This window comes from Acipenser ruthenus, chromosome 5, assembly GCF_902713425.1.
Source record: "Acipenser ruthenus chromosome 5, fAciRut3.2 maternal haplotype, whole genome shotgun sequence".
Classification (NCBI taxonomy): Eukaryota; Metazoa; Chordata; class Actinopteri; order Acipenseriformes; family Acipenseridae; genus Acipenser; species Acipenser ruthenus.
In genome coordinates, this window is record NC_081193.1 from 29,989,593 (window position 1) to 30,014,247 (window position 24,655).

A 24,655-nucleotide genomic window follows, 5' to 3' on the forward strand; every position below is an offset into this window, starting at 1 on the left:
AAATCCAGTCAAATAGGTTTATATATCATAACCCTGGTTCCCTGAAATGTGATCCATTACCTTTCGAGGTCGCTTGAATTGGCGACCGATTCCTTCTGCTTGCGGCACTTTATTCCCTCGGGGACGGGGACTCCAAGGTCTTTCGAACAGCTTTGACATTCGTGCACAGGTAAACCGGGCTACACAATCGGTAATGGATAACATTTCTATTATATATAACATCAGGTTATTACCATAACCCTGGTTCCTTGAACTAGAATTGTAACCATTACCACATGGTTATTTACCTCTTAAAGACCCGAAACCTGAGTAAGATATATCAAAGCTGCTTGCAAAGCCTGTGACGCAGTCATGGCCCACCCCAAAGGACATAAAAAGACTGCGTGCACAGATCTCAGCATAATTTTTTCTTCATGCCTACTGCAATCGTGGACGCAGCGACCTTGAAGGTTAATGGTTACATTTCTATTTCAGGGAATGTCACAGATTGCCTTGGTGGGTGACGTCAGACCACATTCAACGTTCAGGCAAAGCTGTGGGTTTTTATATTGTGGCAGAGGGATTAACTGGCTATTAATTACCTAGTTTATCCCTCTGTTTCTCATATGCGTGGTCAACAGCCAGTTTGTCAATAATCACTTGCTGTTGACCACGCATTCTCACGATTTTATCTGTAAACAATAATAATAAAATGGCATGTTTTTACACACAAACAATACATTTTAAATAATAATTCAACAAATAATATAATACACACAAGGGCGGGGTTTCACAGGAAACCAGGGTTATGATAATAACGTTCAATTCAAGTACAAAATGTAACCATTACCATATGCGTAAGTGAATCAAAGCCATCACAAGGGCAATATTGCAGATCGACTGGAATGCTACAATGCTAAGCCGAGAGGCTGCCTTGTGCGAGATGATACGGAACCCCAGTAACAAGTAGCTAGGGTTAAAAAATTGAGGGAGAAACTAGTACAATTTGTAAACTAGTACGGAATGGTACTAGTTCTTCAGGTACATATAATAAAACAAGAGAAATATATTGTAGTTTGTAAGGAAACAGAAATTTATAAATTTGAACATTCTCTTCCTTGAATTATATTGACTCCTAAAAACTTTAATACTGTGTTATCCACAGAACGGATATCTAAATTAGTGTGAAAGAACTATTTGTGGTTCAAACTTTATACCGCTGAGAAGCCCTACAGTGCCACTGTGTTAGCTTCTCATTTATTTAAGAACCCTTTGGGATTTCAAGGCTAAGTAAGTGATGGGAACTTAATTGTCCTGAGAATTTGAAAATGACAGAAAGCTTATGACTGTCTGACATGGCTCATGATTCTCAGTTGCTGTTAGTAGTACATCAAAGATACAACACAATGTATTTTTTTTTCTTGTTTAAATCCCCTAAGACTATTCCACAGAATATCCTACGCTGCGTGAATGCATTGAATGTTAGCTGGTGTTTCAACATGCTATCTGTTCTGGCATTTTGCTCCATTTTAGACTGCTGTATTTATAACTACACTTCATAAAAACAAATCTCTGTCAGTCGTGGTTCAGTAACAAAGCTGAAAGGGACAATGTGCTTTGTTTTGAGAAGTTGCCAACAAACTTGCTTTAAAAATGTACTTTAGAATGTCCTTTGCCGGCAAAAAAAAAAAAAAAAAAATGACAGCTTAGTCTGAATAAAGATGATGATGAACACTAATGTTTGTTTAAAAGAAATACAGTACAGTACATGTTAGAAAAATCCTAAAAGATTGTTTTAGTTGTATGCTTTATCCCTTTGTTAGCAGCAATAAGTGAGGTCACCCAGAACTCGGAAAGGGGTGCAAATGCACCACACATTTATAAACGCAGTTCATTTGTAATTTTAAGCACACAACTGACAGAACTGGTTGGTTTACATTATTATTTAAACAGTTCTGTATTGAATAAACATTGTTTTGAAGTGCTCTGTATTTTTTAAATATTTTATATTAAAAATAAAAACCTCCTGTCAACGGTAAATGCCTTTAAAATGCCACAGACAAATATAAACTACAAAAATAAATATCATATTGTACTTAGAAACTCAACATGTACAAAATATAGCAAATCAACTATGTCAACACACATCTGTGCTTTAATCTGAGGTTGCACTGCGTGTAAAAAATCAGCTTCAATCTTTTCATCGAAATAAAACATAGTGCACTTGCATACATAACAAAAAAGAAAGATAGGCTCCATACCTGGAAAAATAAAAAATAAATGCCAATCCAAACAGCACCAATATGAAAGTTTCAGGGCCCTGTAGATAGGGGCACATTTACTTGAATTGCTTGTTGTCTCTCTTAGGCATTGATTCTAAGTCAACAGGGGCTGTGCATTAGTGTTAGCCTAGTAGTATACTGTATGAAATAGGTATTTTTTGCAAATCACAGATGACATTCAGACAAGGATGCTTGGTATCAAAATAAAGGTAAGTGATTAATGATGATTAACCACATGCAGGGATATCCCGGGATCTTCAAAGAGTTCTGAGATATGCTCATTTTAAACTAGCTGGGGTGCATTTGATCCCTTTGCTGCCGATGAAGGGTTAAAAATACTACAAGAACAACTTTTCATGTACTGTATACAGTATGTAATGTAAAGCCACATTTTATAGTTTTCAGAGATTCATTTCTTGAATGCCAAAAAATCAGTCAATTTTATTTTTCTTCTGCACGACATGCTGTGATGCATCCTGTTTTTTTGTGGGTTTTTTTGCATATAATATGAATCTTGAAAAGTTTCAAGATGAAAATGGGCCAAAAAGACAAGATATTTTACTAGTGTCTAGATTCCTTAATGTGAACACATCCAAGAAGACGACTAATAAATTGCAATAAAAATGACCTACAGTACTGTAGTTAGTTTCTACAAATCAAACAATGCTATGGTTGGTTGTCAGGATATTATAGTATGCTCCATTTACACAGAGTTTTACACTTAATATTGCACAAATGTTTAAAATCACACAAAAAGGTAATAAGCTGAACAGTGTTCAAAAAATGGCAAACAGGATGGCAAATGTCAAACACCTGCTTTGTTAAATAGTTTAATTAAGATCATCATTAACTGCGGAACATCAAAAGATAATATTGATGTTGCTCATTCCATTTAAATAGATCAGCATGTCATTTCCTTCCTTGTCCTTCTCTCAATTAGAGCATGTCAAGCACAAAACAACTGAAGCTGTACATCCAGCAGCAGATGAATCAGCTCGCACCTGAGCGTTCTTTGTATTTTGAATTCCAGTGCCCCCGGTTTCCCTCTTCTCAGTAAGTACCAAACAAGTCGCGTTTCCTGTACAAATAAGTTATTACATCATTTCACTTCCTTTAACTAAAATTTTTGTCTGACTTCCAAACCTACTTGTCACACATAGGTTTTTTTTTTTTTTTTTTTTTTTTTGTTTTAAGTTCAAACCTTTTTGTTTAAAGTCGAACAGAAACCTTTCAACCAATTTATGATTTTTATTTTATTAAAATGAGTATTAACATACTTCTCAGAGAGAGAGAGAGAGCTACTGGATTAACTTGTAATTGTATATAAAGCTGCCACTCCATTAAGGGTATTTACCTAACATGGCAAATAAAGCACTAGATTATTCTCATAGATCTATTGACAATGTTGAAGCAATGCTTTATTATAATAATTTGTATTTGAGCTAGTTCTGATCCCCGACCATAAGACATACAGTAGAGTCGTTCACAACTTAGGAAAGTCACAAGCCTTCACAGAACTAAACATCTAAATTATAAATTAAGTACGTGCACTGTAAGCAGTTGAACATAATTATCAAAAATTCTAACCCAAACTAATTTAGATACAGGACATACTGTATGTTTGACAAAGTCATAGCATCCATATATTTACCAAAATAATAATAATAAACTTCCAAAGAACTAATGCATCTGAAGAACTCATCACAAAATGCATATCCTCGGGAAAGAGGGGCAATAAACAAAGGTTAACAGGTTTAAGAGCACTCAAATGAGGGAGTATTCAGTTACAGTATTCATTACAGGTGTATCAATTCTCCAATGAGGTCATTAATTGGAAAGTGACAAAGTATTCTGTATTGCAAAGTATATACCCATGCAACAATAAAATATATCTGCAAAGTTTTTAAATAATACAAAAACAAACCATACCAAAAAAATGTTATACTTTTAGTTACTAAATCTCAAAACTGTCCTAAAGAAATGTGGGTGGTTTTGTTTCATCCCAAAGAATAATACAATTATGTTTATTGTGTTCTACAGCTACAGATCTGACCAGACCCAATTGCTACACTTTTAATGTATGCTCTGATAGAGTCTTACCTCGTGAATCAAAGCAGAAGAGGATTGATCCATTTTAAATGATACCAATTAAGAAGTCAGGGATATTGTTACCATACTACTAAGGATAGAGACATTAATGTGATCTCTCTTGAATATTTCAATACCATTTGAATATTTGTTGAACTGGCACACTTTACAAAAACCTGCATGAAATGTGTTCTGTATTCTCAGGTGCTCACAGGAAGTTACAAATCAAAGACAGAAACCAAGGAAGTGACTTTACATTTGTGAAATCCATGCAGAATCCCTGAGGTTTCTAGCAAAACATCCTGTTGGCAGATTTTTTTTCTTTTTTCAAACACCTGTTTTATCTCTGAAGGCTATGCCCTACTGTAAGCATTAGTTTAGTAAGGCTAACACCTGGAAAGACTCAGGTTTTAGAATAAAAGTGAACATAATAATACATTGATCTATACATCTACTGCACAGTATATGTAAGTAAAGGGTGAAAACCTGACATAGCAGCATCTATGGTTTAACCTAAAGGTACCTATATTGGGAAACAGATACTGTATGTTTAAATAGCAACTGTTGCTTTGGTTAGTAAGATTTATTCCAAAATTTATTACATTGTTTTAAATACAAATCATTCACTATGTAACACAATTTTTGTTCCTGGGTAGTAAGTGTTATTTCCTAATTGCTTATGCCTCAAATGTATAGAAAATGGCTATTATTCCCCACAAACTTTACTTTTGTGACCAGGACAGTGATATTTTGAAATTTACCTACTTCCAATGAGAAAACGGGCGAATTTGTGTCTTTTCGTTCACATAAAGTCAGAAAAAAACAACATATGAATCCAAATTAACATGTAGTTATACTAAAGTAATACAAAAATGACTACAAAAGATTTAGAAGTGAGTGGTTTTTCGAGATTTACAATTATACTGTAAATCACTTTCACGAATCAGCCCCCAAATGTAGTCTCCCATCATGTTCTCGTTATACTGTCCTTGGTAGCGGCGTTCAAAGTCCAGAATATCCTGGTGGAAGCGCTCGCCTTGCTCCTCCGAGTACGCTCCCATGTTCTCCTTGAATTTATCAAGATGAGCATCAAGGATATGGACTTTGAGGGACATCCTACAGCCCATTGTGCCGTAGTTCTTCACCAGAGTCTCAACCAGCTCCACATAGTTTTCGGCCTTGTGATTGCCCAGGAAGCCCCGAACCACTGCGACAAAGCTGTTCCAAACCACTTTCTCCTTACTAGTGATCTTCTTGGGGAATTCATTGCACTCCAGGATCTTCTTCATCTGTGGTCCGACGAAGACACCGGCTTTGACCTTTGCCTCAGACAGCTTAGAGAAGAAGTCTTGAATGTACTTGAAGGCTGCCGACTCCTTATCTAGAGCTCTGACAAATTGTTTCATAAGGCCCAATTTGATGTGCAGTGGTGGCATCAGCACCTTCCGGGGGTCCACCAGTGGCTCCCACTTGATGTTGTTCCTCCCCACAGAGAACTCGGTCCGCTGTGGCCAGTCCTGCCTGTGGTAGTGCGCCTTGGTGTCCCTGCTGTCCCAAAGGCAAAGATAGCAGGGAAACTTGGTGAAACCGCCTTGGAGACCGTCCTCATCATACTTCAAGGCGTCCAGCAAGGTCTTGATGCTGTTATAATCCTCTTTGAGGTGCACCGAGTGAGCAGGGGAAGAGACGGGTACTTGTTAACATTATGGAGCAGCACAGCTTTGAGGCTCCTGGATGAGCTGTCAATGAAGAGGTGCCACTCATTCTGGTTACAGGCGATTCCGATTGCCTCGAACAGAATGGTCACATTGTGGCAGAAGCAGAGCGCATCTTGACGGGTGAAGAAGCTGGAAAAAGGTTGGTGACGCTTCCTCGGATCTGCGACTTGCACACTTTCATCCAACAAGTTCCACTGCTTGAGCCTAGACGTCAAAAGCTTGACATTGGACTTGGTGATGAGACCAAGATCTCTAATCAAGTCGTTGAGGTCTTTTTGGTTGGGGTAGTATGGGTTTCTCTCCTCAGCTCCACCTCTGAAATTGTCATCTGGATCTACAACGTCTTCCTCGCTCTCTGACTTGCTGCTCTCTTCTAAAGACGACTGCTCTCTCTCCAGGGGAGTGGGTACGGGGAGCTCATGGCAGTGTGGCACCGGGGCGATGGATGAAGGAAGGTCCGGATACGTGATAGCAGGTGCATTCTTGCCAGTCCGACGTTTGGAAGGGTCCACCATGCAGAAGTAGCAGTTGCTTGAGTGGTCAGTGGGTTCCCGCCAAATTCTTGGGATAGCGAACTTCATGGCTCTCTTTTCCCCTCTGTACCATCCTACAAAAATACATTTATTTCACCCAGCACTGAATCTATCTGGAATGTTCTGGAAAATAGGTAAATTTCAAAATATCACTGTCCTGGTCACAAAAGCAAAGTTTGTGGGGAATAATAGCCATTTTCTATACTTTTGAGGCATAAGCAATTAGGAAATAACACTTACTACCCAGGAATCAAAAAAAAAAAAAAATTGTTACACGGTGTTATGATTAATCCGTTCCTAGATTTCATGTTACACATTCAGAGCACAGATATGTCATGAACCTACCCTTACCTTATCAGTTTCAATTACAGTATTTCCTTCACCAGGGAATACAAAAATAAAGGAAATTTATACAAGTGGGACTGTAGACTCTTGCCATGCTGGATAATGTATGACCTTTGACACTAAATCATAAACCAGACAGACATACATTATTTTTTTGCCCAGAAGGTTAATGTATACCAGCCATGTTCAAGATCCTTTTAGTACTTTATTGTGTTTAAAAGATTTCTCAGTTGAAATGAACAATTACATACCTCCATAACCCTGTCATTAAAAATAAAACATAAAACAACTATGTTCAGAACCAATGTGCTGTATTAATTAGCTTTGTTTTGGTATTCGGAAACTCATACTGAGCTGAGCTACATGCAGGAAGCTGCTGCTTGGAATAAAGCTTCCATATCTATATATATAAAGATGTTAAATTAAAATGCATTGTTGAAAAAAAAATATGTAGAAATCTGGATATTTTAACCATTTAATAGTCAAAATGAATGTAAGTTTTCAGTATAACTTTCATAGTAATCTGTGAACTGTTAAATTATTTTTGTGTTTTTATAACATTAACGGACAGGCATGTCTTTTTAATTACTGACCTCATTAATAATTATTAATTGTTTATGTATTTTACCATGTCATTTTTTTCATGTGGTCTGCACCTATTATCACTTATAATGATACAGTATTGTCTGTGGATTTTCTCTGCTTATGTTATAATTGAGTAAAATAATCACAAACGCACATGCATCATCTTGGTGTGCTCAAAACAAAGCAATGACAGAAAAGGTTCCAGTCTGTAAAAACTCAGATTTGAAATTGCATTAACCACCAAATATCATTGGAGAGGACTACAGTCTTATAAAACATGATAACAGTTCCATGTACTGTTGGATAAACACATATCCTGGCGCTTGGGAAATGGGCAGGTTAAAGGAACCAAGAGTTGTCCACAAATCAAGTGGAAAATCTCTGCCAGTTACATTATGATGCATTTGTTTTGTAGTAACAATTGTGTTCACTCCAGAAGAATGCCACTCACAGTATACAGGAGCAGCCTTTTGCTTTATACTTCCAGTAACAATTCAGAATGTGGATTCATATCAACTAGGAAAATGGATTGGTAAGATTGCTGTTTGTTAAAGATATTTATGCAGAATAGACTTTAAGCAGACATGCTTATTCCCAGTTCCCATCACATTGTATGCTCTGAAACGTCTTTGGCGTACAGCAGATACCTTTGTTTTCAAAAATATATGCTATCTTTAAAACCAAGCAAGTGAGAGATCTTGATTTTTTTTCATCCAAAAAAACCTCAAACCACTGTATAGGATGTCCTTGCCCCAGAGATATGTTACAGGTCATATCAAGACAGCTGGACCCATTCCTCACCCAGTGTGGAAGCAACATATGGGTCAATAACAATTTTCTGTAAACTGAAGATATATGGTTAAAAACTAATTATCTGTTCTTTTTTTGCTGCATTAAATCAAACAAAATTTCTGACATACTGCACAGACCCAGCATCCTTAGGTAGTATATTTCTGCTGTCCCCAACCTCTCAGATAATGTTTCTGACATCCCCAAACTTCTCTATACACAGGATTAACATTCTATACAGGCAAGCAGTCTACTTCAGTTGAGTTCACATGTGTATCATAAATCACAACCGATGTGAATACTAACACCTTTCTCTTGCTGCATATCAGTAAAATCTAATGTTACAGTCGATCCTTTATTTGGTTTGAGAAAAAATACATTTAAGTCCAAAGATTTTATATTGGGATTGTCTGCGCACAATGCACAGGGTCCGCGGTATATCCGAAAAATGATGGTACACTGAATGTATATTTAATGATTACGAAAGTGTTTTTATGTGGTTGTAACTGATTTATGACTGCTACCTTGTAATTCATAAACCTTTTGGCAACACACCAAATAGAACTGGGTGGCAAGCAAACAGGATGCAAGGACAGAGCCCAGAACTAAGGGACATCCTCCCAAATAGATGGAAAATAGAGAAATAAAGTCAGCAATTTATCCTTATAATAACACAAATGTATACACAATAGCATAAGCATAACCAGACACTTTAATTCCCCTCTACCTTCCCATCTGCATGGAATATTCATTCACAAATTAATTTACTACAGTATACGTTTGGCTGTTGTGTGCTTTAAAACAGTTTGTTTTGGTTAAACAAAAATAAAGTGTAATGGTTTTGCATCTTACCTTGTTCACATATGGTGTATGTTAAAATTGCTAGATTAACAGAAACATAAAAAATAAAAAAATGTTTTAAGATCTAGGAATTGGAATTGCCATGGCAAAACCCTAGATTTTCCACAAAGTTCAGTCATGTTGTCCTAATGGCCTTTTAAATATTTCACACATTACATCCATATTCTATTTACATTCTGGTGAAACCAGGCAACCTTGAAACACAAATATGTTTGTTGTGGGGAAATATTATTGAACTTACAGTGCCAACAAAGCACCATGTGAACTGATTATACATGGTTATTTTAGGATACAAAATTAAGCCAACAGGCAAGTTTCATTGTCATTTACTGATAAGTTAGAAAAATGCCCTTTCTGCCTTTGTAAACCAGCAGTTTCATGCAATACATTACACATACAGCAATAGTGACAAGACTGAGAAAGAAGAGTAAATGTGTCAGAAGAATTCAGCTGTAGAAACATGACTAGAACTCTTGACAACTGAGTAGTCCTACTAATACAAATGTCAGTATTTTATGGTTACTTTGCAACATGGTAGCAACATGCCACGGCTATCTGCATTAGAATTTTCTTGAACCGTGCAGCTGTAGGATGTATTGTGGATAACAGTCCCAAGGAACATGACTGGAATTTATTTTTATGTCTAGGAATCACTCTCTACCAGAAGTGGCATTCAGGGGATTCAACGGGAAACCTGGTTGATTTGTTCCCAAATGACTTCAGTGTTCAGTGCAGCATGAGGCAGACAACATCATGTTCTGACATTTCTGTTGTCTGGCCACTGACCTCCCCTGCAGAATGATGTGACAATGTTGTGGGAGTGGTTTTAGCTCCCAGCTCCTCTCAAAAAATCATATAAGAAAGAGCAGCTGATTCACTCAGATACTGAGGCTGATAAGAGCAGCAGGCGTCTTGGGGGAAAAAAAAAAAGAATCCCATTCAGACTTTGTTTTATAATAAATTTCTACCAGAGGGAAACTTGTATCTGGACAAAACCTGAACAAAGCTTAACAACTGGACTAAACTTGGAAAACTGCTACCTACAAAATAAGTTACTTTTTTTAGTGTCTTTAGAGTTTTTTCTCCTAGATTTTAACTGAACACTGATCTAAACTTTTAGTACGTCTTAAAAAAATGTGGATCATTTTGATGTTCACGAGTTATAGTTTTGCTTTGGGGTCAGGGTACAGAAAAAGTACAGAAAATCTGGGAAAGAGACAATATCAGATCCAGAATGGCCCTTGCAGCTACACGTTTCTGTTACCCGAGATGGACAACTGCAGAACATCTTCATATCCTTATGCAACTAATGCAGTGCAACGAGATGACCCAGCTGAATATGATGAATCAGTGCAGAGACTGGAACTTCTTGAAGATATCATGGAAAACAACACACAGTGGCTCTTAAAGGTAAGAAAGTTTGATTTTTGTATAACCAAATGTATCTGGGTAAAGTACACAACAGCACAGAATAAAAGTTCAGCATTAAAACGTGTGTGCTATTCTGTTGAACACTTTGGAAATATTGAATGTTGCAGGTGTACCTATTATAAAATGACAAACAAAACTGTTTACAACACAAACTGTAGATGATCTTCCCTTTTTTATCTGCTGTATTGTTACTGTTGAAATGTATTCTTTGAAACTCAAACTGTGACTCAAAGTTGTTCCAATATATGGGTCAGGTTCTGATACTTTCATGGTTAAATGAAAAAAACAAAATCTGATATACACAGAATTTGCATTCTATACAAGGCAAGCAGTATACTTGAGTTGAGTTCACATGTGTATCATAAATCACAACCTTTGTGAATACTAACACCTTTTTCTTGCTGCATGTCAGTAAAATTATTTGGTTTGAGAAAAAATACATTTAAGTCCAAAGATTTTATATTAGGATTGTCTGCGCACAATGCACAGGGTCCGCGGTATATCCGAAAAATGATGGTACACTGAATGTATATTTAATAATTGCAAAAGTGTTTTTATGTGGTTGTAATTGATTACGAGAAAAGAAAAAAAAAGTAAAAACAAAAATCAGACATCAGAACAGAACAGAAATACAAAATATGGTTGCTGTTAGGGAAATGCTGCATTAGTTGCAAAAAAAAAAAAAATCCTTTTCAAATTGAGGCTTAATACTATTATTTTTTTTATAACATTAAAAACAAACAAAAAAAAACGGTCTCTCGTTTTGATTGTACTCCTTAAACTGGTCAGTCAACAGTTTGTTCCATGTTCTAAGGATACTGTATGTTTTGTAATTGTCTAAATACCTGCAGGTAAGGAAACTTTTCAAATTGCATTCCTATTATACCACATGTGTGGTATATATTTAAGCTGGCTGAGCCAACTAAATTAGGTTTTCCTGTTTTTTTAGATAGTTGTTAAAATCCAGTACACTGGAGAAGGCTGATAGCCTATTCAACGAGATAGGAGAAATCCAACTTGATAACCACACACTGAAGTAGTTCACAAACTACTCCTGCTAGAAAGGGGACGGGGGCCATACACAGCATCTGCTTATTGAACATCTGCAGGGTTAAGACCAGTGGGATGAAAAGTCAGAATGATTTCAAAGTGAATAAGTCACAGAGAGCAACTTCAGCTTCTTTATAGGAACAGTCAACAAGAGAACTCAGCTTCACTGGTAAAAAAAACAGTTTGTTTAGCACGTATCATTGCATAATATGTTAAATCACTCCACATAATGTTCAGTGTAAAACAATTGTGTAGCATTGCATTTCTCTTCTGACAATATTTGAATAGACAAAAACAGTTTACTGTTGAAGTATTGACCAGCAAAGTGTGTCAGAAAGATCTATGTTTTCAAAAAGTGAAATAACTTTGTAGTTTAACCAATTCAATACACTGCATTGAAAAAAAAATCTGACAGACAAAATTGATTGATTTCAAAATAACTGAAAGGGGCAAAGACCATGTCCTCCTTGAGATTATTTTACTTTTCACTGCATCTCTCTTTTTTCATAATGTTACTCCAAATAGACTATATTTGTCTATTGTCACATTTTAGGCATTTTAATATTAAATATTGCACAGGTTACAGTACTCTCTTGAGTTCTTAACATTCTCTTAACATTCTAGCTGAAAAAAAGAAAATGTACATTTGTGCAAAGCATCTTGTAAATAAAAATGTATTATTTTATTTCACCAGTTATTTATTATCACATTGGTCTTTAGTAACAGGGCAACATCTGAGTGTTAAATTGTAATCTGAATATAAAAATAATGCTCCAAGAATGTCACCACAGTAAACATGTTTGAAAGTGCTAAACAACAAATTATCTGTGACCTGTATTTAAAGGAGAAAATGTGTTAAGACTGCATTCAGTGTTGATGAAGCATACAGTTACAGCCATTGTAACAGTAGTTTTTAGTTTTATTTAGATGAATTGAAACACTTTTACGACTAGGTCCCACACATAAAATCAATGTGAAAGATCAGGCAACACTTTCAAAAACAGAACGTGGATTCACAAGAATTACTTTGATGCAATTCATTTGAAAATAGTTAATGTGCAGACTTCGGCTTTTACATACTATTTCATTGTATTTATTCATTCTTTAACCAGGGATAAAATGTATTGAGACCAAGTCCTCATTTACAGGGTCAATGTCATGCCGTCAAAGGATTTCATTAATACCACATTCCTTCAAAGGACTCCTGATGATTAGAGATTCACACAATTTCAAAGACCAATACCTCGGGATGCCCCATGGATGGAAACTGGCAGCTCTTCTTGCAGGAGTGAAGTAGCATACAGCAATGCATTGTGTCGTGGCTCCCACATTCACTATGGGCGACTACAGTATGATTAATTATACCCTCTTCATTGGCTGAGCCCATTATAATCTATAAGAGAGGCTTCTGGGCTCAAACTGTTTCAATGTAAGGATAGACACATAGTGGAGTGATATACTTTATATACAGGAAGGTTCATAACAAAAGCTAATTCATTACACATTGCAATACTGTAATAGTTTATCTCCATCCTGGATTCAGAAGAGAGACAAGAGATTGTTTGTATTAAAATACTTATAGGATAAAAATGTGACACACACTTGGACAAACTTGCAGGAATTAGGGGATCCACTGAACTGAACTGAACAATCTTGTTTACCTAATGACCTGCCGTAATTTGCAGTTTGACAAATTAGCAAGATCCTGTATTTTCAACTTTAAACTGAAAAAAAGATTTTAAGATGTTTTCGGTTTTAAAAAAAACACCCCCCCCCCCATCACCAAAGAAAAGCAGATGAATTGCCAACTAGTACTTTAAATCAAAAACATTTTAATAAGCTTATATCCACAAATTACATCGACTAATTGCAGTATATTCCTATCACATTTTAACACCCAAAGAATGTCAAGAAAAACAACTGGTTTTGACATCAGCTTTCAGCATTTGCTTTATGCTGTCTGAATGCAAAAAATAAGTAAAATAATAATAATAATAATAATAACCAATAATAATAATAATAATAATAATCAAAACCCTTTCTTTTACATAGTCCAGAGCCTTGCTGTTGCAATGCAATTACCCACCCATCACATCTGCAAATCTTCAAAAATAAGCCTGTATCTCAGCTACCACAACAAAAAAAAAGAAAAAAAATCATGACAATTTACAGCATGCTATAGAGATTTAAAATCCCTTCACAAATATGAGTTTCACCCATCACTTTTCATTCCACTACAGATTACCAAATTAGCTTCATTACACAGTAGGGACAGTCAGGTATGCTACTTTTTTGTAGGTTACAGAAAAGCTGTTTTGTTTGTAAAGTAATCATTTTCAATTCCTGGTTGTCTGCCTACTGGGTCCCTTAATGAAGCCTTCAGATTAGCATTGGAAAGAAAACTTTGGGGAACAAACCGGACCTCATTGCAAGCAGGCTTCATTAATGGGAGGGGGAAACACAATCTTCTGCATTTGTAACTACTGTGCCCATTCATTTTTTGAGGGAAAAAAGTATGCTCCTAAACCAAGGAAAAAAACCAGTTGGTGATTTTCAACATATAGTAAGGTTATAATTTGCATGCCAGCAAACAAGTATAATCAAGCATACTTTAACATCTGACTCAATTTCCTATTTAGTAATTTGAAATAATATGACATCCTAGATGACATGAATAGAATTCATCATCCAGTTTTAAACTGCTAACACAAAAGAATCACACATTGTCTTTGATCCAAGACTACTGACAGAACACACAGGGGCAGACTTCATACACCATCTGTACAGTATCTAGGTACTGAAACAAGCAAAACATTACACTGTTACTTACATGAACATACAAACAAGTTTAATACAACACAATTTTTTCTTAATTGCCAGATTTTACTGCAATTTACACAACTTAGACATTACCTTTCCACATAAAGTATGGGTTGCACACATTTTCACATGGCATTTAGGTAAATATTCTAGAACTTCTGTATTGTTATCAACTCCAATTCCTTGTGACGGTTAAACACATTTTAGCCTGTTAAACTGACCCACACAGGAGCATACTCAGCCACAGCTTTGAGAGTGTCAGTTTCAAAGAAGTCAGAGGTGGGTGGAATATCCTTTAAACAAAGACTTAATTGAAAAAAAAAATGAATTGTTAATATCATAACGCATTACAAAAAGTAAGTTGAAGGACGTAAATAGACAGGTGACTAATGTTTTAGTGTAAGGCAGTAAGCAATGGAAAGAAATACAGAAATCAAATAAATATTTAGTCCTGAACTTCATGTCACCAGGAAATAAAGGTAAAGAGACATAATGTGCCAACTGTTTGTCAGCAAAGACATTTTCAGATCAAGGATGCAACTTGTCATTAATCACCCCCATCCTGTTTATTATTCTTTCAGTCAAACGGCCATTGTTTTAACCCTGGAAGAAAGGAAGATTATTCTTTTTTTTTGGTTTATATTGAAAGTTCTTTCCACCTAACAGCCCTTACCATATCATCACTGGGGACCTTTGGTTTTGCTCAGTGCTGTTTTTTTTTTTAATACAAAAAATCTCCTATTACCAAAGTAAACCTCCAATCTTGAGAGGGCAATACAATATAAACTAAACTGAACTGTTTTCAGGCAACATGGTTTATCTCTTGTGAGAATAACACAATTGAAATAGAAAACTGGCAGAAAATCATGTAACCCATCAGAATCATGTATGGTACCTAAATCTCTAACTGTAGTAGATTACTGGTTATCCTGTACAGTACATGAATTCCATGACTTTTGGAGCAACAGTAAGCATAATTTTAGTTTTCTGCATATCGCTTTACTTGGATGCACATAATTAACATTTTCTTTTCAAACTTTAAATGCAATGCTTGAGAGAATATCAACCTACAGTATATTGAAAGAGTATTAAAAGGAACATCTTTGGGCTTTTTAAGATGAATGTTAGTACAATTTTTCCAGTTGTAATCGCAAATAAAGTATATGAAATCTGTGCTTGCCTGTAAGTCTCTATCTACTGTACAGTATTTGCATAAATATACTGTGTATGGGAAACCAAAACACATACAGCTTACCTATATAACGACTGCTGGACTGATAAACACTTCTACATGGGAATGAAAACTGAGCTCCATAAAACTCTGCAGATTTAAGCTTGTTCATACCAGTGAAAGCATATTTTGTTTTGCAAACAGAAAATTCCAAATATGTTTCAGGATGATCCAAAGAATAAGGCAGTTGAAACAGCTGTTCTCTCCTTAAGTCCGACACCACCTGTGTTCATGTTGAAAGCTTGCATTAAATAATCAAAATATTTGAACCATTTTATTCAGGAATTTAATTTCCTGCCAAAAACGCATGTCTGTCATATCGCTATAGAAACTATTGCCGAGGTCGTTTTTGGACCTGATGATAAGATAATCTGCCTATTTCAACAAGTTGTGACCTCCTTGTAGTAGATCTTATTTCCAAATATCCTGTATTTAATGCTATTTGAGACATATATTTATTTTCTTGTCAAAAGATAGACATTTGTTTTTGTATGGAGCAATTTAGGAGTGGTCTTCCTAAAATTGCTAGATATTTTAAGCTATTAATACTGTACCGTATTAACAATTTCAGCCATGTCCAAAAAGTTTTTGTATTTTTCAAACTTTAAGAAGTGCAATATTAACTTACCTAAATGTTAGTACAACTTTGGGACAGAACTGGTTAAATGATATCAAAAAGCATAAGATAATTTAGATTATGTTTTTCTGGTTTATGATCCAAACAATTGATCACAGAAGTTACATTATAATTACACATTTAAAGTATAAATGTAAACATAAATAAAAAGAAGGTCGACTGAATGCTACATTAGGCAATTCAGAGTTAAACCTCCTTTGTCCAATTGCACTAGACATACAGTACAGTGGATATTTTTAGGATTTCAAATTTTTTAAAAGCTCCTTTGAGAACTGGAAACCCATCTGCAAAACTGCATTGTATAGTCTATAAATACAACCACAGTTCCTACCGGGATTAGAAGATCATTAATGCATCTCTGAATTCCAACTAATAAAATACATAACCTAGCAATGACACTTGGTACACGATTATTATAATCATAAATGTCAGATATTTCAAACTCATGTTTCCCAGCTGTGAAGCAAGGAGCTCAAAACTGAACTCCAGGTGTCACCCCAACCATGTAACTATTTAACTGCAAATCATGATAAAATAAGCATGCTTCTAGATAGTTTTTCTTCTATTGCAGCTAGAAAGCTACATTCAAGACAACATGAAGCATGATATGGTACAAATTCAACAGAATGCAGTGCACAACCACACAGCAGCCATGATTGAAATTGGAACCAACCTGTTAAGTCAAACAGCAGAGCAGACCCGCAAATTAACAAGTGTGGAGGCTCAGGTAAGGCTAAACATTATTGAATATGTTCAGCATATAGTAATGGTATTTGGATATTGCACATGGTCTGGATGAACAAGAAGTTTACTCAATATAGATTCAGACATTAGACAGACAAAATACATTTTGTGCGATTATTACATTTTGATAACTTGATGATGAATGAAGTGAATGGCGATCAAGTGGATTTAAAGTGATATTGTATTATTTAAGAATAGTGAATAGGGCAATAGAGACAAAAATAAATGTTTTACAGCCCTTTGGCAAATTAAAACGAATGCTGCGAATTGTCACCCATTAAAATGTCCCTGTAACTGTCACCATGTGTTTCATCTTCACATTAAAAGTTCAACAGTTTGTTGTGGGCTTCCCTGACAACATACAGAGATTGACAAACATTACTCTGCCAGGGGCAATTCATCTCTGGCAACGTTCCATGTTACATTTTAGTGCTAATCATTATAAAACCAGAGAGCTGTGTCATGCATGTGTGCATCTGATCTGGAAAGATTTAATTGAACTGTACAATGGGTATTGTAGCTATTTTACAAGGGAACAAACGATCAGAAATCATTTGACAGTTACAACTGTACTGTTCCCTTTAAATGAAGACAGAAGAAAAAGCCTGTCTGAACAGTATTCTTCAGCATGTTGCTGCCAGGTTTGTAGTACACCACATGCATATTGATCAAGTATATTTAATAGTAAAACAAATAGACACATTTATGTTTACATTTGCCTATTTGCAATTTAAATATTTAAATTGTCTTCAGTTCCAACAAACTAAGTGTGGATGAATTCTGCTAAAATCATATTGCATCCATTTTTTGTTTTAGGTAATAAATCAAACTACAAGACTTGAACTTCAACTACTAGAAAATTCCCTCTCAACAAACAAACTAGAAAAACAAATCCTAGTACAAACAAATGAAATAACTAGAATTCATGAGAAGAACAGGTAAGCAAATTCAGCGATTATTCATAAGAAAAAAAATAGTAATGATGATTAGTTCAATATAAACTTGAGAGCTACACCTTGCCTAAAAAACAAAAGTATATGCTTTACACTCCAACACAGTTGTCATTAGTTCATTAAAGAATTGCAAGCTGCACTAGGTGACTCCCTTTTTCAAAACAAATACTCTTTACATTGAGGTAAGAAGGGTCTAGCTTTAAAAAAAAAAACTATTAAGAAATGTTTATGTATGAAGTTTGTTTTACAACAGCAATAAACTAAGCTACAACTTAATGCCAAAAGTTTAAATCCTAAATGTTCCTGTTATCAATTTAAATTGGTGCAAAAGACAAATACCTTGGCAAATTACTTAGGAATAGGAAAGTAATCTTTTGTTGTTGAACTAGGAATTTGTAATTTGGTTTTGCAAAAGTATATTGCTATATTACACAAATCCCACTTTGCTTAATACAACATAAGTGAACTGAGGCAGATTTTCTTTTACTAGTTTTCTAGAAAAGAGAGTTTTAGAAATAGAAGACCAGCGTCTAGCTGAACTGAAGACCTTGAAAGACGAAAAGGACCAGATCAAGCAGCTTGTGTTGCGACAGAACTCAATCATTGAGGAGCTGGAGCAGCAGCTGGTCACAGCAACATCAAACAACTCTGTCTTGCAGAAACAGCAGCATGACCTGATGGAAACTGTTAATAATCTTATCGCAATAATATCACCTCCTAACCGTAAGTGGATACAATGCTAATTCACTGAATGCAATTACTACAGTCCCATATCCTCAACTGAAAAGGGAAGGAAAGTAAAAACATTAATGAACAGTATTTTAAGGGTCAATATTAAATTCTATATATATATATATATATAATTTTTTTTTACTGTTCCTTACCTTTTTATGTTTGCGATTATTCTAAATCGTTCTTATAGCAATTTTTAAAAATTGTGTGTGTGTGTGTGTGTGTGTGTGTGTGCGCGTGTAGGTGCTTTGCCTATCAATTCAGGAGCTGTCCTTCAGTTCAAGTTGGCAAGGTGAGCCAGTCACCCAAAGTGTCTTTATATTAGTATGCACCAGCATCCTCAAGTGCACAGCAGTGTATTACCAGCAAAACAAAAAGGAAAGGTGATCGGGAGATCACAAGATGGTGCTGGCTTTAAAGACACATTTGCGGCTCTAGAAAAAAACAGTATTTGATTAACTGCAGTAAAAACCACTTACTCTTTAATCTTGGGTCATATTTCTTTATTTCTTCTTCTTCTTATAGCACAGTATTACATTCTTTATTCACAGTGAAAACGTCAGTCATGGCTACAGAAGCTCAAACCCATTATAAAGACTGTGCAGAACTATACAAATCTGGAAAGACAACAAGCGGTGTCTATGCACTGACTCTCCCCAACACAACAGAGCAAATAAAGGTAGGCTCAATCATCTTTGCATGAACAAGTCAGTAGACTGCAATACAGCCGATGTTCTATGTAAGAAACAGGTACAACAGTTACTGACAACAGTGATTTGGATGATTTTTTGTAACAAAATGACTTACTGAAAAAAAGAACAAAAAAAAGGAATTTCTATTTTAAAGTGATAGCTGCTGCATCCCCGTATGCTCATAGAAAGTCATTTTGTATCGCCATGGGGGTGAAATGAAAATATAAAAAAAGCTAAGATTTTTCACACGAACCAGTAGTTCTGCATACTGTATGTAAATAACTCCAGCTATTGTGGTTGTGACAATGTATCTCTCAGGTTTCTTCATGTACCTCAAGATTCAGTAACTGTAATTTTAGTATAGGTCATTTTTGTACAATATGTTTACAAATGATCAATCTCATGATAAAAAGCGTACAATAGAACCATTCCATCTTAATCATTCGTGCACTTCCTTGTTTATTTCAGGCATACTGTGATATGGACTCCAGTGGAGGTGGGTGGACAGTAATACAGCGTCGTATAGATGGCCGTGTAGATTTTCACAGAACTTGGAAAGAATACAAAATGGTATGCCTCTTCATTAGTACATACATGCATCATTAAAATCCATCAGAAACCTTTTGTAAATGTATGAACTAAATTTGGAGCACAGAATATTCTTGTAAAAAAAAAGGACATTCCGATAATGAAATGTTCATATGCATTTCTTCTAGGGGTTTGGTGACTCTGCTGGGGAATATTGGCTGGGAAATGAATTTGTTTCTCAGCTAACCAATCAGCAACCACATGCTCTGAAGATTCAACTAAAAGACTGGGAAGGCAATGAGGCATATTCAATCTATGACCATTTTTATCTCAACAGTGAAGCACAGAAATACAGGTTAGTTTCAAGAAATATCCTGTTCTGGTTCCTTTTATAATATATTTGTACTGTAGGTATTACTTAATTCCACAGATTGCTAAATAGAATCAAGGGAAATTAGAATGCATTTAGAAACAGTTGCTAAACTTTATACTTATTTTTCAGAAGAAAAATAAATCCAACTTGTTCAAATAAATGTATAATATTTTGTATACAGTATTACATACCATTCTTCTTGTAGGTATAGCTGAGAATTGTTTGTGCCAATTTGATTTATATTACCTATACATATTTGAATATACATTCTATTAGTATATTAAAGATGCATGTAATGTATAATCTGACAATGTTACACAGTTGTCCCAATTCCAAAGTAAATATTTTAGCATCTGGAAGCAGTTTCTGTAAAAGAGGGGGGAAAAAAAGAAAACAAACAAACATTGCGGTTTCTTCCATATTAAACTGAAGCCTATCAGAATCCTGCTAATTTTCTTTTTTTTTCTTTTTTTTTTTTTTTTAATCCTGCACAATTCTAAATTATTGATATTATTTGTCTCTAACAACAAGGTGTTTTTGTGAAAGGACATTTACCAATATATAAATACACTGGGGAGATGACATATACTGTACTACACTTAATTGTAGCTGGCTCGAAACGTTTAACTTGTGATGACGTTGAAAGTGTAATTTCAAACAATTACTCATAATTACTTCCTTTTCTTTTGTAGGGGCTTAAATTTTGCATAAAGATATTTAATGTGGGTTAGATTGTATCTTAAACTAATTACCCTCTTTAAAGTATATCACAGCACAAACTTTACAATAAAGAAAACCATCCTTAAGGCTAGTAAGTAGCTTTTATGCATCACCTACTTTTCAATGGACGGTGTTGTTTTTTAACCTTCAAAGTATATTGATGGTATGTGAAGATGGATTTACAGAAAATGTACAAATCACATTTAAACTTACAGTATCTCAACTTTTGAATCCAGAGTTCTCTGATTTCTAAACTGAAAAATAATAATATCAAGGGGATCATAGAACATATATTTTGGATTTGTTTTAAGTCCTGTTGTTAATTTAGTAGTTTTATTTTTTGACTTTTTTTTTTTTTAATTGGATGAACTTATATCAAACGTAATGAAGTGCGAACAACTTCGGTTCTACCCAAAAGTTCATTTTCACAAGAGGTTGGTTAATTAAAAAGATATGGACATAGAAGTACTGCAAACAATTTAATTGCTAATACAGTTTTAAAACAATGTTATATATGTTATCCACTTAGAATAATGTTCCTGCTTATATCTGCAGGATGTTTATATATATATATATATATATATATATATATATATATATATATATATATATATATATATATATATATTAATTGATGTAGTAAAACCAAAACTATTGCTGCAAGAGAAAAAGTTTAACTTTTTCACACATTTTTGTTACAATTAAAATAATGGATTTCTTCCTAACATTGTTTTTGTCTGTCTTTCTCAACAATACAGGATACACCTTAAAGGCTACAGTGGAACAGCAGGCAAAATCAGTAGCCTTGGCCAGCCAGGAAATGATTTCAGTACAAAGGATGCAGACAATGACAAATGTATTTGCAAATGTTCGCAACTGACCACAGGAGGTATGGGCAATTTCATTACCTCCTTTCATTGCTCTTTCTTAATATCTGCTGCTATTAACTATAAACACTAAGCTTTTTACTTGCTGCTATAGTGTCCCAACAAATCACTTAATAGTTAATTCTGAATGGTTCCCTTTTCACTTGGCAATCTCCCCAGAATCCGAAGAACTTTAAAAGAATATAAAAAAAAAATGTTTGTAGCTGGGTCAGGACTCTTGTGCAAAATTAGCTTCAGTTAATCACTGGCCAGCTCATTTGGGAATTTCAAGTTCTACAAAGCCTGACATTAATAGTCTGGGAACTAAAGAGTTTTGTTAAATTAGTAGGGTCTTCCTACCAAGCTTTCATTGAAGGAACTCCACATTACAGCCTGCTCATACTGGCACTTTGATTCTTCTAACTGTGGATATCAGTATACTGTTAGGTGGAACAGCACAGTTCATTACAGTTAAATGTTGCTGTTTTTTTTTTTTTTAAATGAAGCAAAAGAAAGTTGCATTTTTAGTGCATTAACTTAATTGAGAAACATTGTTAGTTACAACTGAAATTAAGTTTTGATGACCCTTTTTATAAATTGCAATTGCAGCAACACTTTACTTGCACGTCAGCACAAGATACAAGTTTTAGTTGATATTTTTTTCAGTTTTTTATAAAAAAGTTTTGTAATTCACTTTCACATATTCCCTTTACAGGCTGGTGGTTTGATGCCTGTGGGCCTTCAAACTTAAATGGAATGTACTACCAATTGGGACAGAACACAAACAGATTCAACGGAATCAAATGGTACTACTGGAAAGGCTCAGGCTATTCGCTAAAAGCAACTACAATGATGATCAGGCCTGCAAACTTCTGATAGGGCTTCTGTTCAAAGAGTTTTCTGTCTAGTATACAAGATATGACTAGTATTTTAACAAACAAATCTGTGTCTTATATCTGTTTGTTTATAGAAAATATTCAGTACCCCCAGAAGATGGAAATATTTCAATTTTTGGCGTACTCTGACTGAGTAGGGCTGTGTACTTTAACTATAAAAGCTGAAAAAAGACTTTGTTGGGTGCAATTTTATACATTTCATTTTTAAATTGTTATTTATAGATAACTGGAACGGTGTGAGACAATTTAACAAAAGTATGCCCTTTTGCGTAACAGCCTGCTAATCACGGCTCATCAGGAAATCAGGTGCCAAGAACTATTTAGTTCTCAAACTTTTATTTTTTAAACCTTTAGTGTTCAAATTCAAGAAGTAAAATCATTTTGTAAGTGGCTACTTGTTCTGTTCTTAACATAAAAAACTGTGGTTAAATATATTTTGGTCATAAAAAGTAAAGGGAGCTGTTTTGTAAAATGTTGTATAGAGTTCATTCTTGTATATTATAATTGCAGGAGCCACAAGAATTGTTTACTTTTTTTGTAAATTAAAAACATATTGGGAGGATCAAAACCATTACCGTCATGAGGCAATACATTGTTATTCCCCCATGTTAAACAAATTCGAAAATGATTCCGTACCATCAGCCAAACCGCTTCCAGCTCTAGCGGGCTTCTATTAGATGGTAGACGCCTGCTGCTGTGTCACAGCATCAACTGTAAAGAAAGCTCAGTTTACATCTATTGGACAGCAAATATTAGACAAAAACACAATTGGTTCAAATTTATAACCAAATCGGCCAATCACAGCAGGTCAGCTTGACGATCTCAGCGCCTTTCAAAATAACAAACCCAGACACAGACAGTTCAGTAATATTGCTTGAGTCAGGTATTTGGCACTGTCCAGATTAACTATAAGCAAAGTAAAAAGCTATTTGTTTAATAAAGTTATTTTAATAAAGTCATTTGTTTTTTTCTCTCATTATGTAAGTGGTCCTTTATGAACATTTTTCGGGACCATTTTCATAAAACTTCTCAGTGGAAGGGTACTCAACGAGTCATTACAAGTTCAAGGTAGATCTTGGTTTTAGTGTTGTTTTAAAGAAAATAATTGTTCAATAATAACGATAGTGCCCTCTCAAAGGCTCTACCATTTGGTTGTTGACCATGACTTTGGTTAGCACCCTCGCCTTCGGTTCGAGATGCATAACTCCCATTGTGGTCAACTAACACAAGGTGGACCCTTCATCAACGGGCACTATCGCTTAAACATAGTTTAGGCTTCCACATTAGTACATACAAGATATTTTATTAGGATATGAAAACAATAAGGAAAGACTACTTAACAGCATGGTCAGTTGGAGATACAGTTGGTGATTCAGTTTTCAATTTCTCACTCATTAAAAATTGAAATATTACAATTTGGAAAGAATACAAACTTAAATCTAAGCAATACTAATTTGTTTGGACTACTCTTGAAAAGCAATTTTAATGTGTTCATTTAACTGCAAACATGTTGTCTATACTGGCCAAACCTTCAGTAAAATATATAAACAATGGATATTTGCTCAACGTCAAGTACATTCATTTAAACAACCCATGACAACTCTAAAAACTATTTGGACACATAGCTGTGTTTTCTTTTCAAAGTTGACTGCAACCAGGGAATATAACCAAACAATTCTTGGTTTGTTCCAAAAGGAATAATTTGTTTGAAAGCACAGCAGAAGCATCTAGAATTATTTTACTATATCTACAGCTATGGCCAAAAGTTTAGCATCACCCTATTTATATATATAAAGCCGAAT

At 34.9% G+C, this 24,655-nt stretch overlaps 1 protein-coding gene across 2 annotated transcripts; it reads left to right on the top strand.

The window, feature by feature from the left end:
* Window positions 1-10,071: 10,071 nt before the first annotated feature.
* Window positions 10,072-23,812, top strand: LOC117402675 (angiopoietin-2-like). Of its 2 annotated transcripts, none has more exons than XM_059023975.1 (9): window positions 10,072-10,590; window positions 16,921-17,076; window positions 17,910-18,031; window positions 18,537-18,769; window positions 19,309-19,457; window positions 19,939-20,040; window positions 20,187-20,353; window positions 21,850-21,980; window positions 22,673-23,812. In XM_059023975.1, the coding sequence occupies exons 1-9, from the start codon at window positions 10,315-10,317 to the stop codon at window positions 22,831-22,833; spliced, it is 1,497 nt and encodes a 498-aa protein (XP_058879958.1). In that variant the 5' UTR covers window positions 10,072-10,314; the 3' UTR covers window positions 22,834-23,812. The 2 variants fall into 2 exon arrangements, with proteins under 2 accessions (XP_058879958.1, XP_058879959.1); XM_059023976.1 differs by having other exon boundaries at window positions 19,330-19,457.
* Window positions 23,813-24,655: the final 843 nt, after the last annotated feature.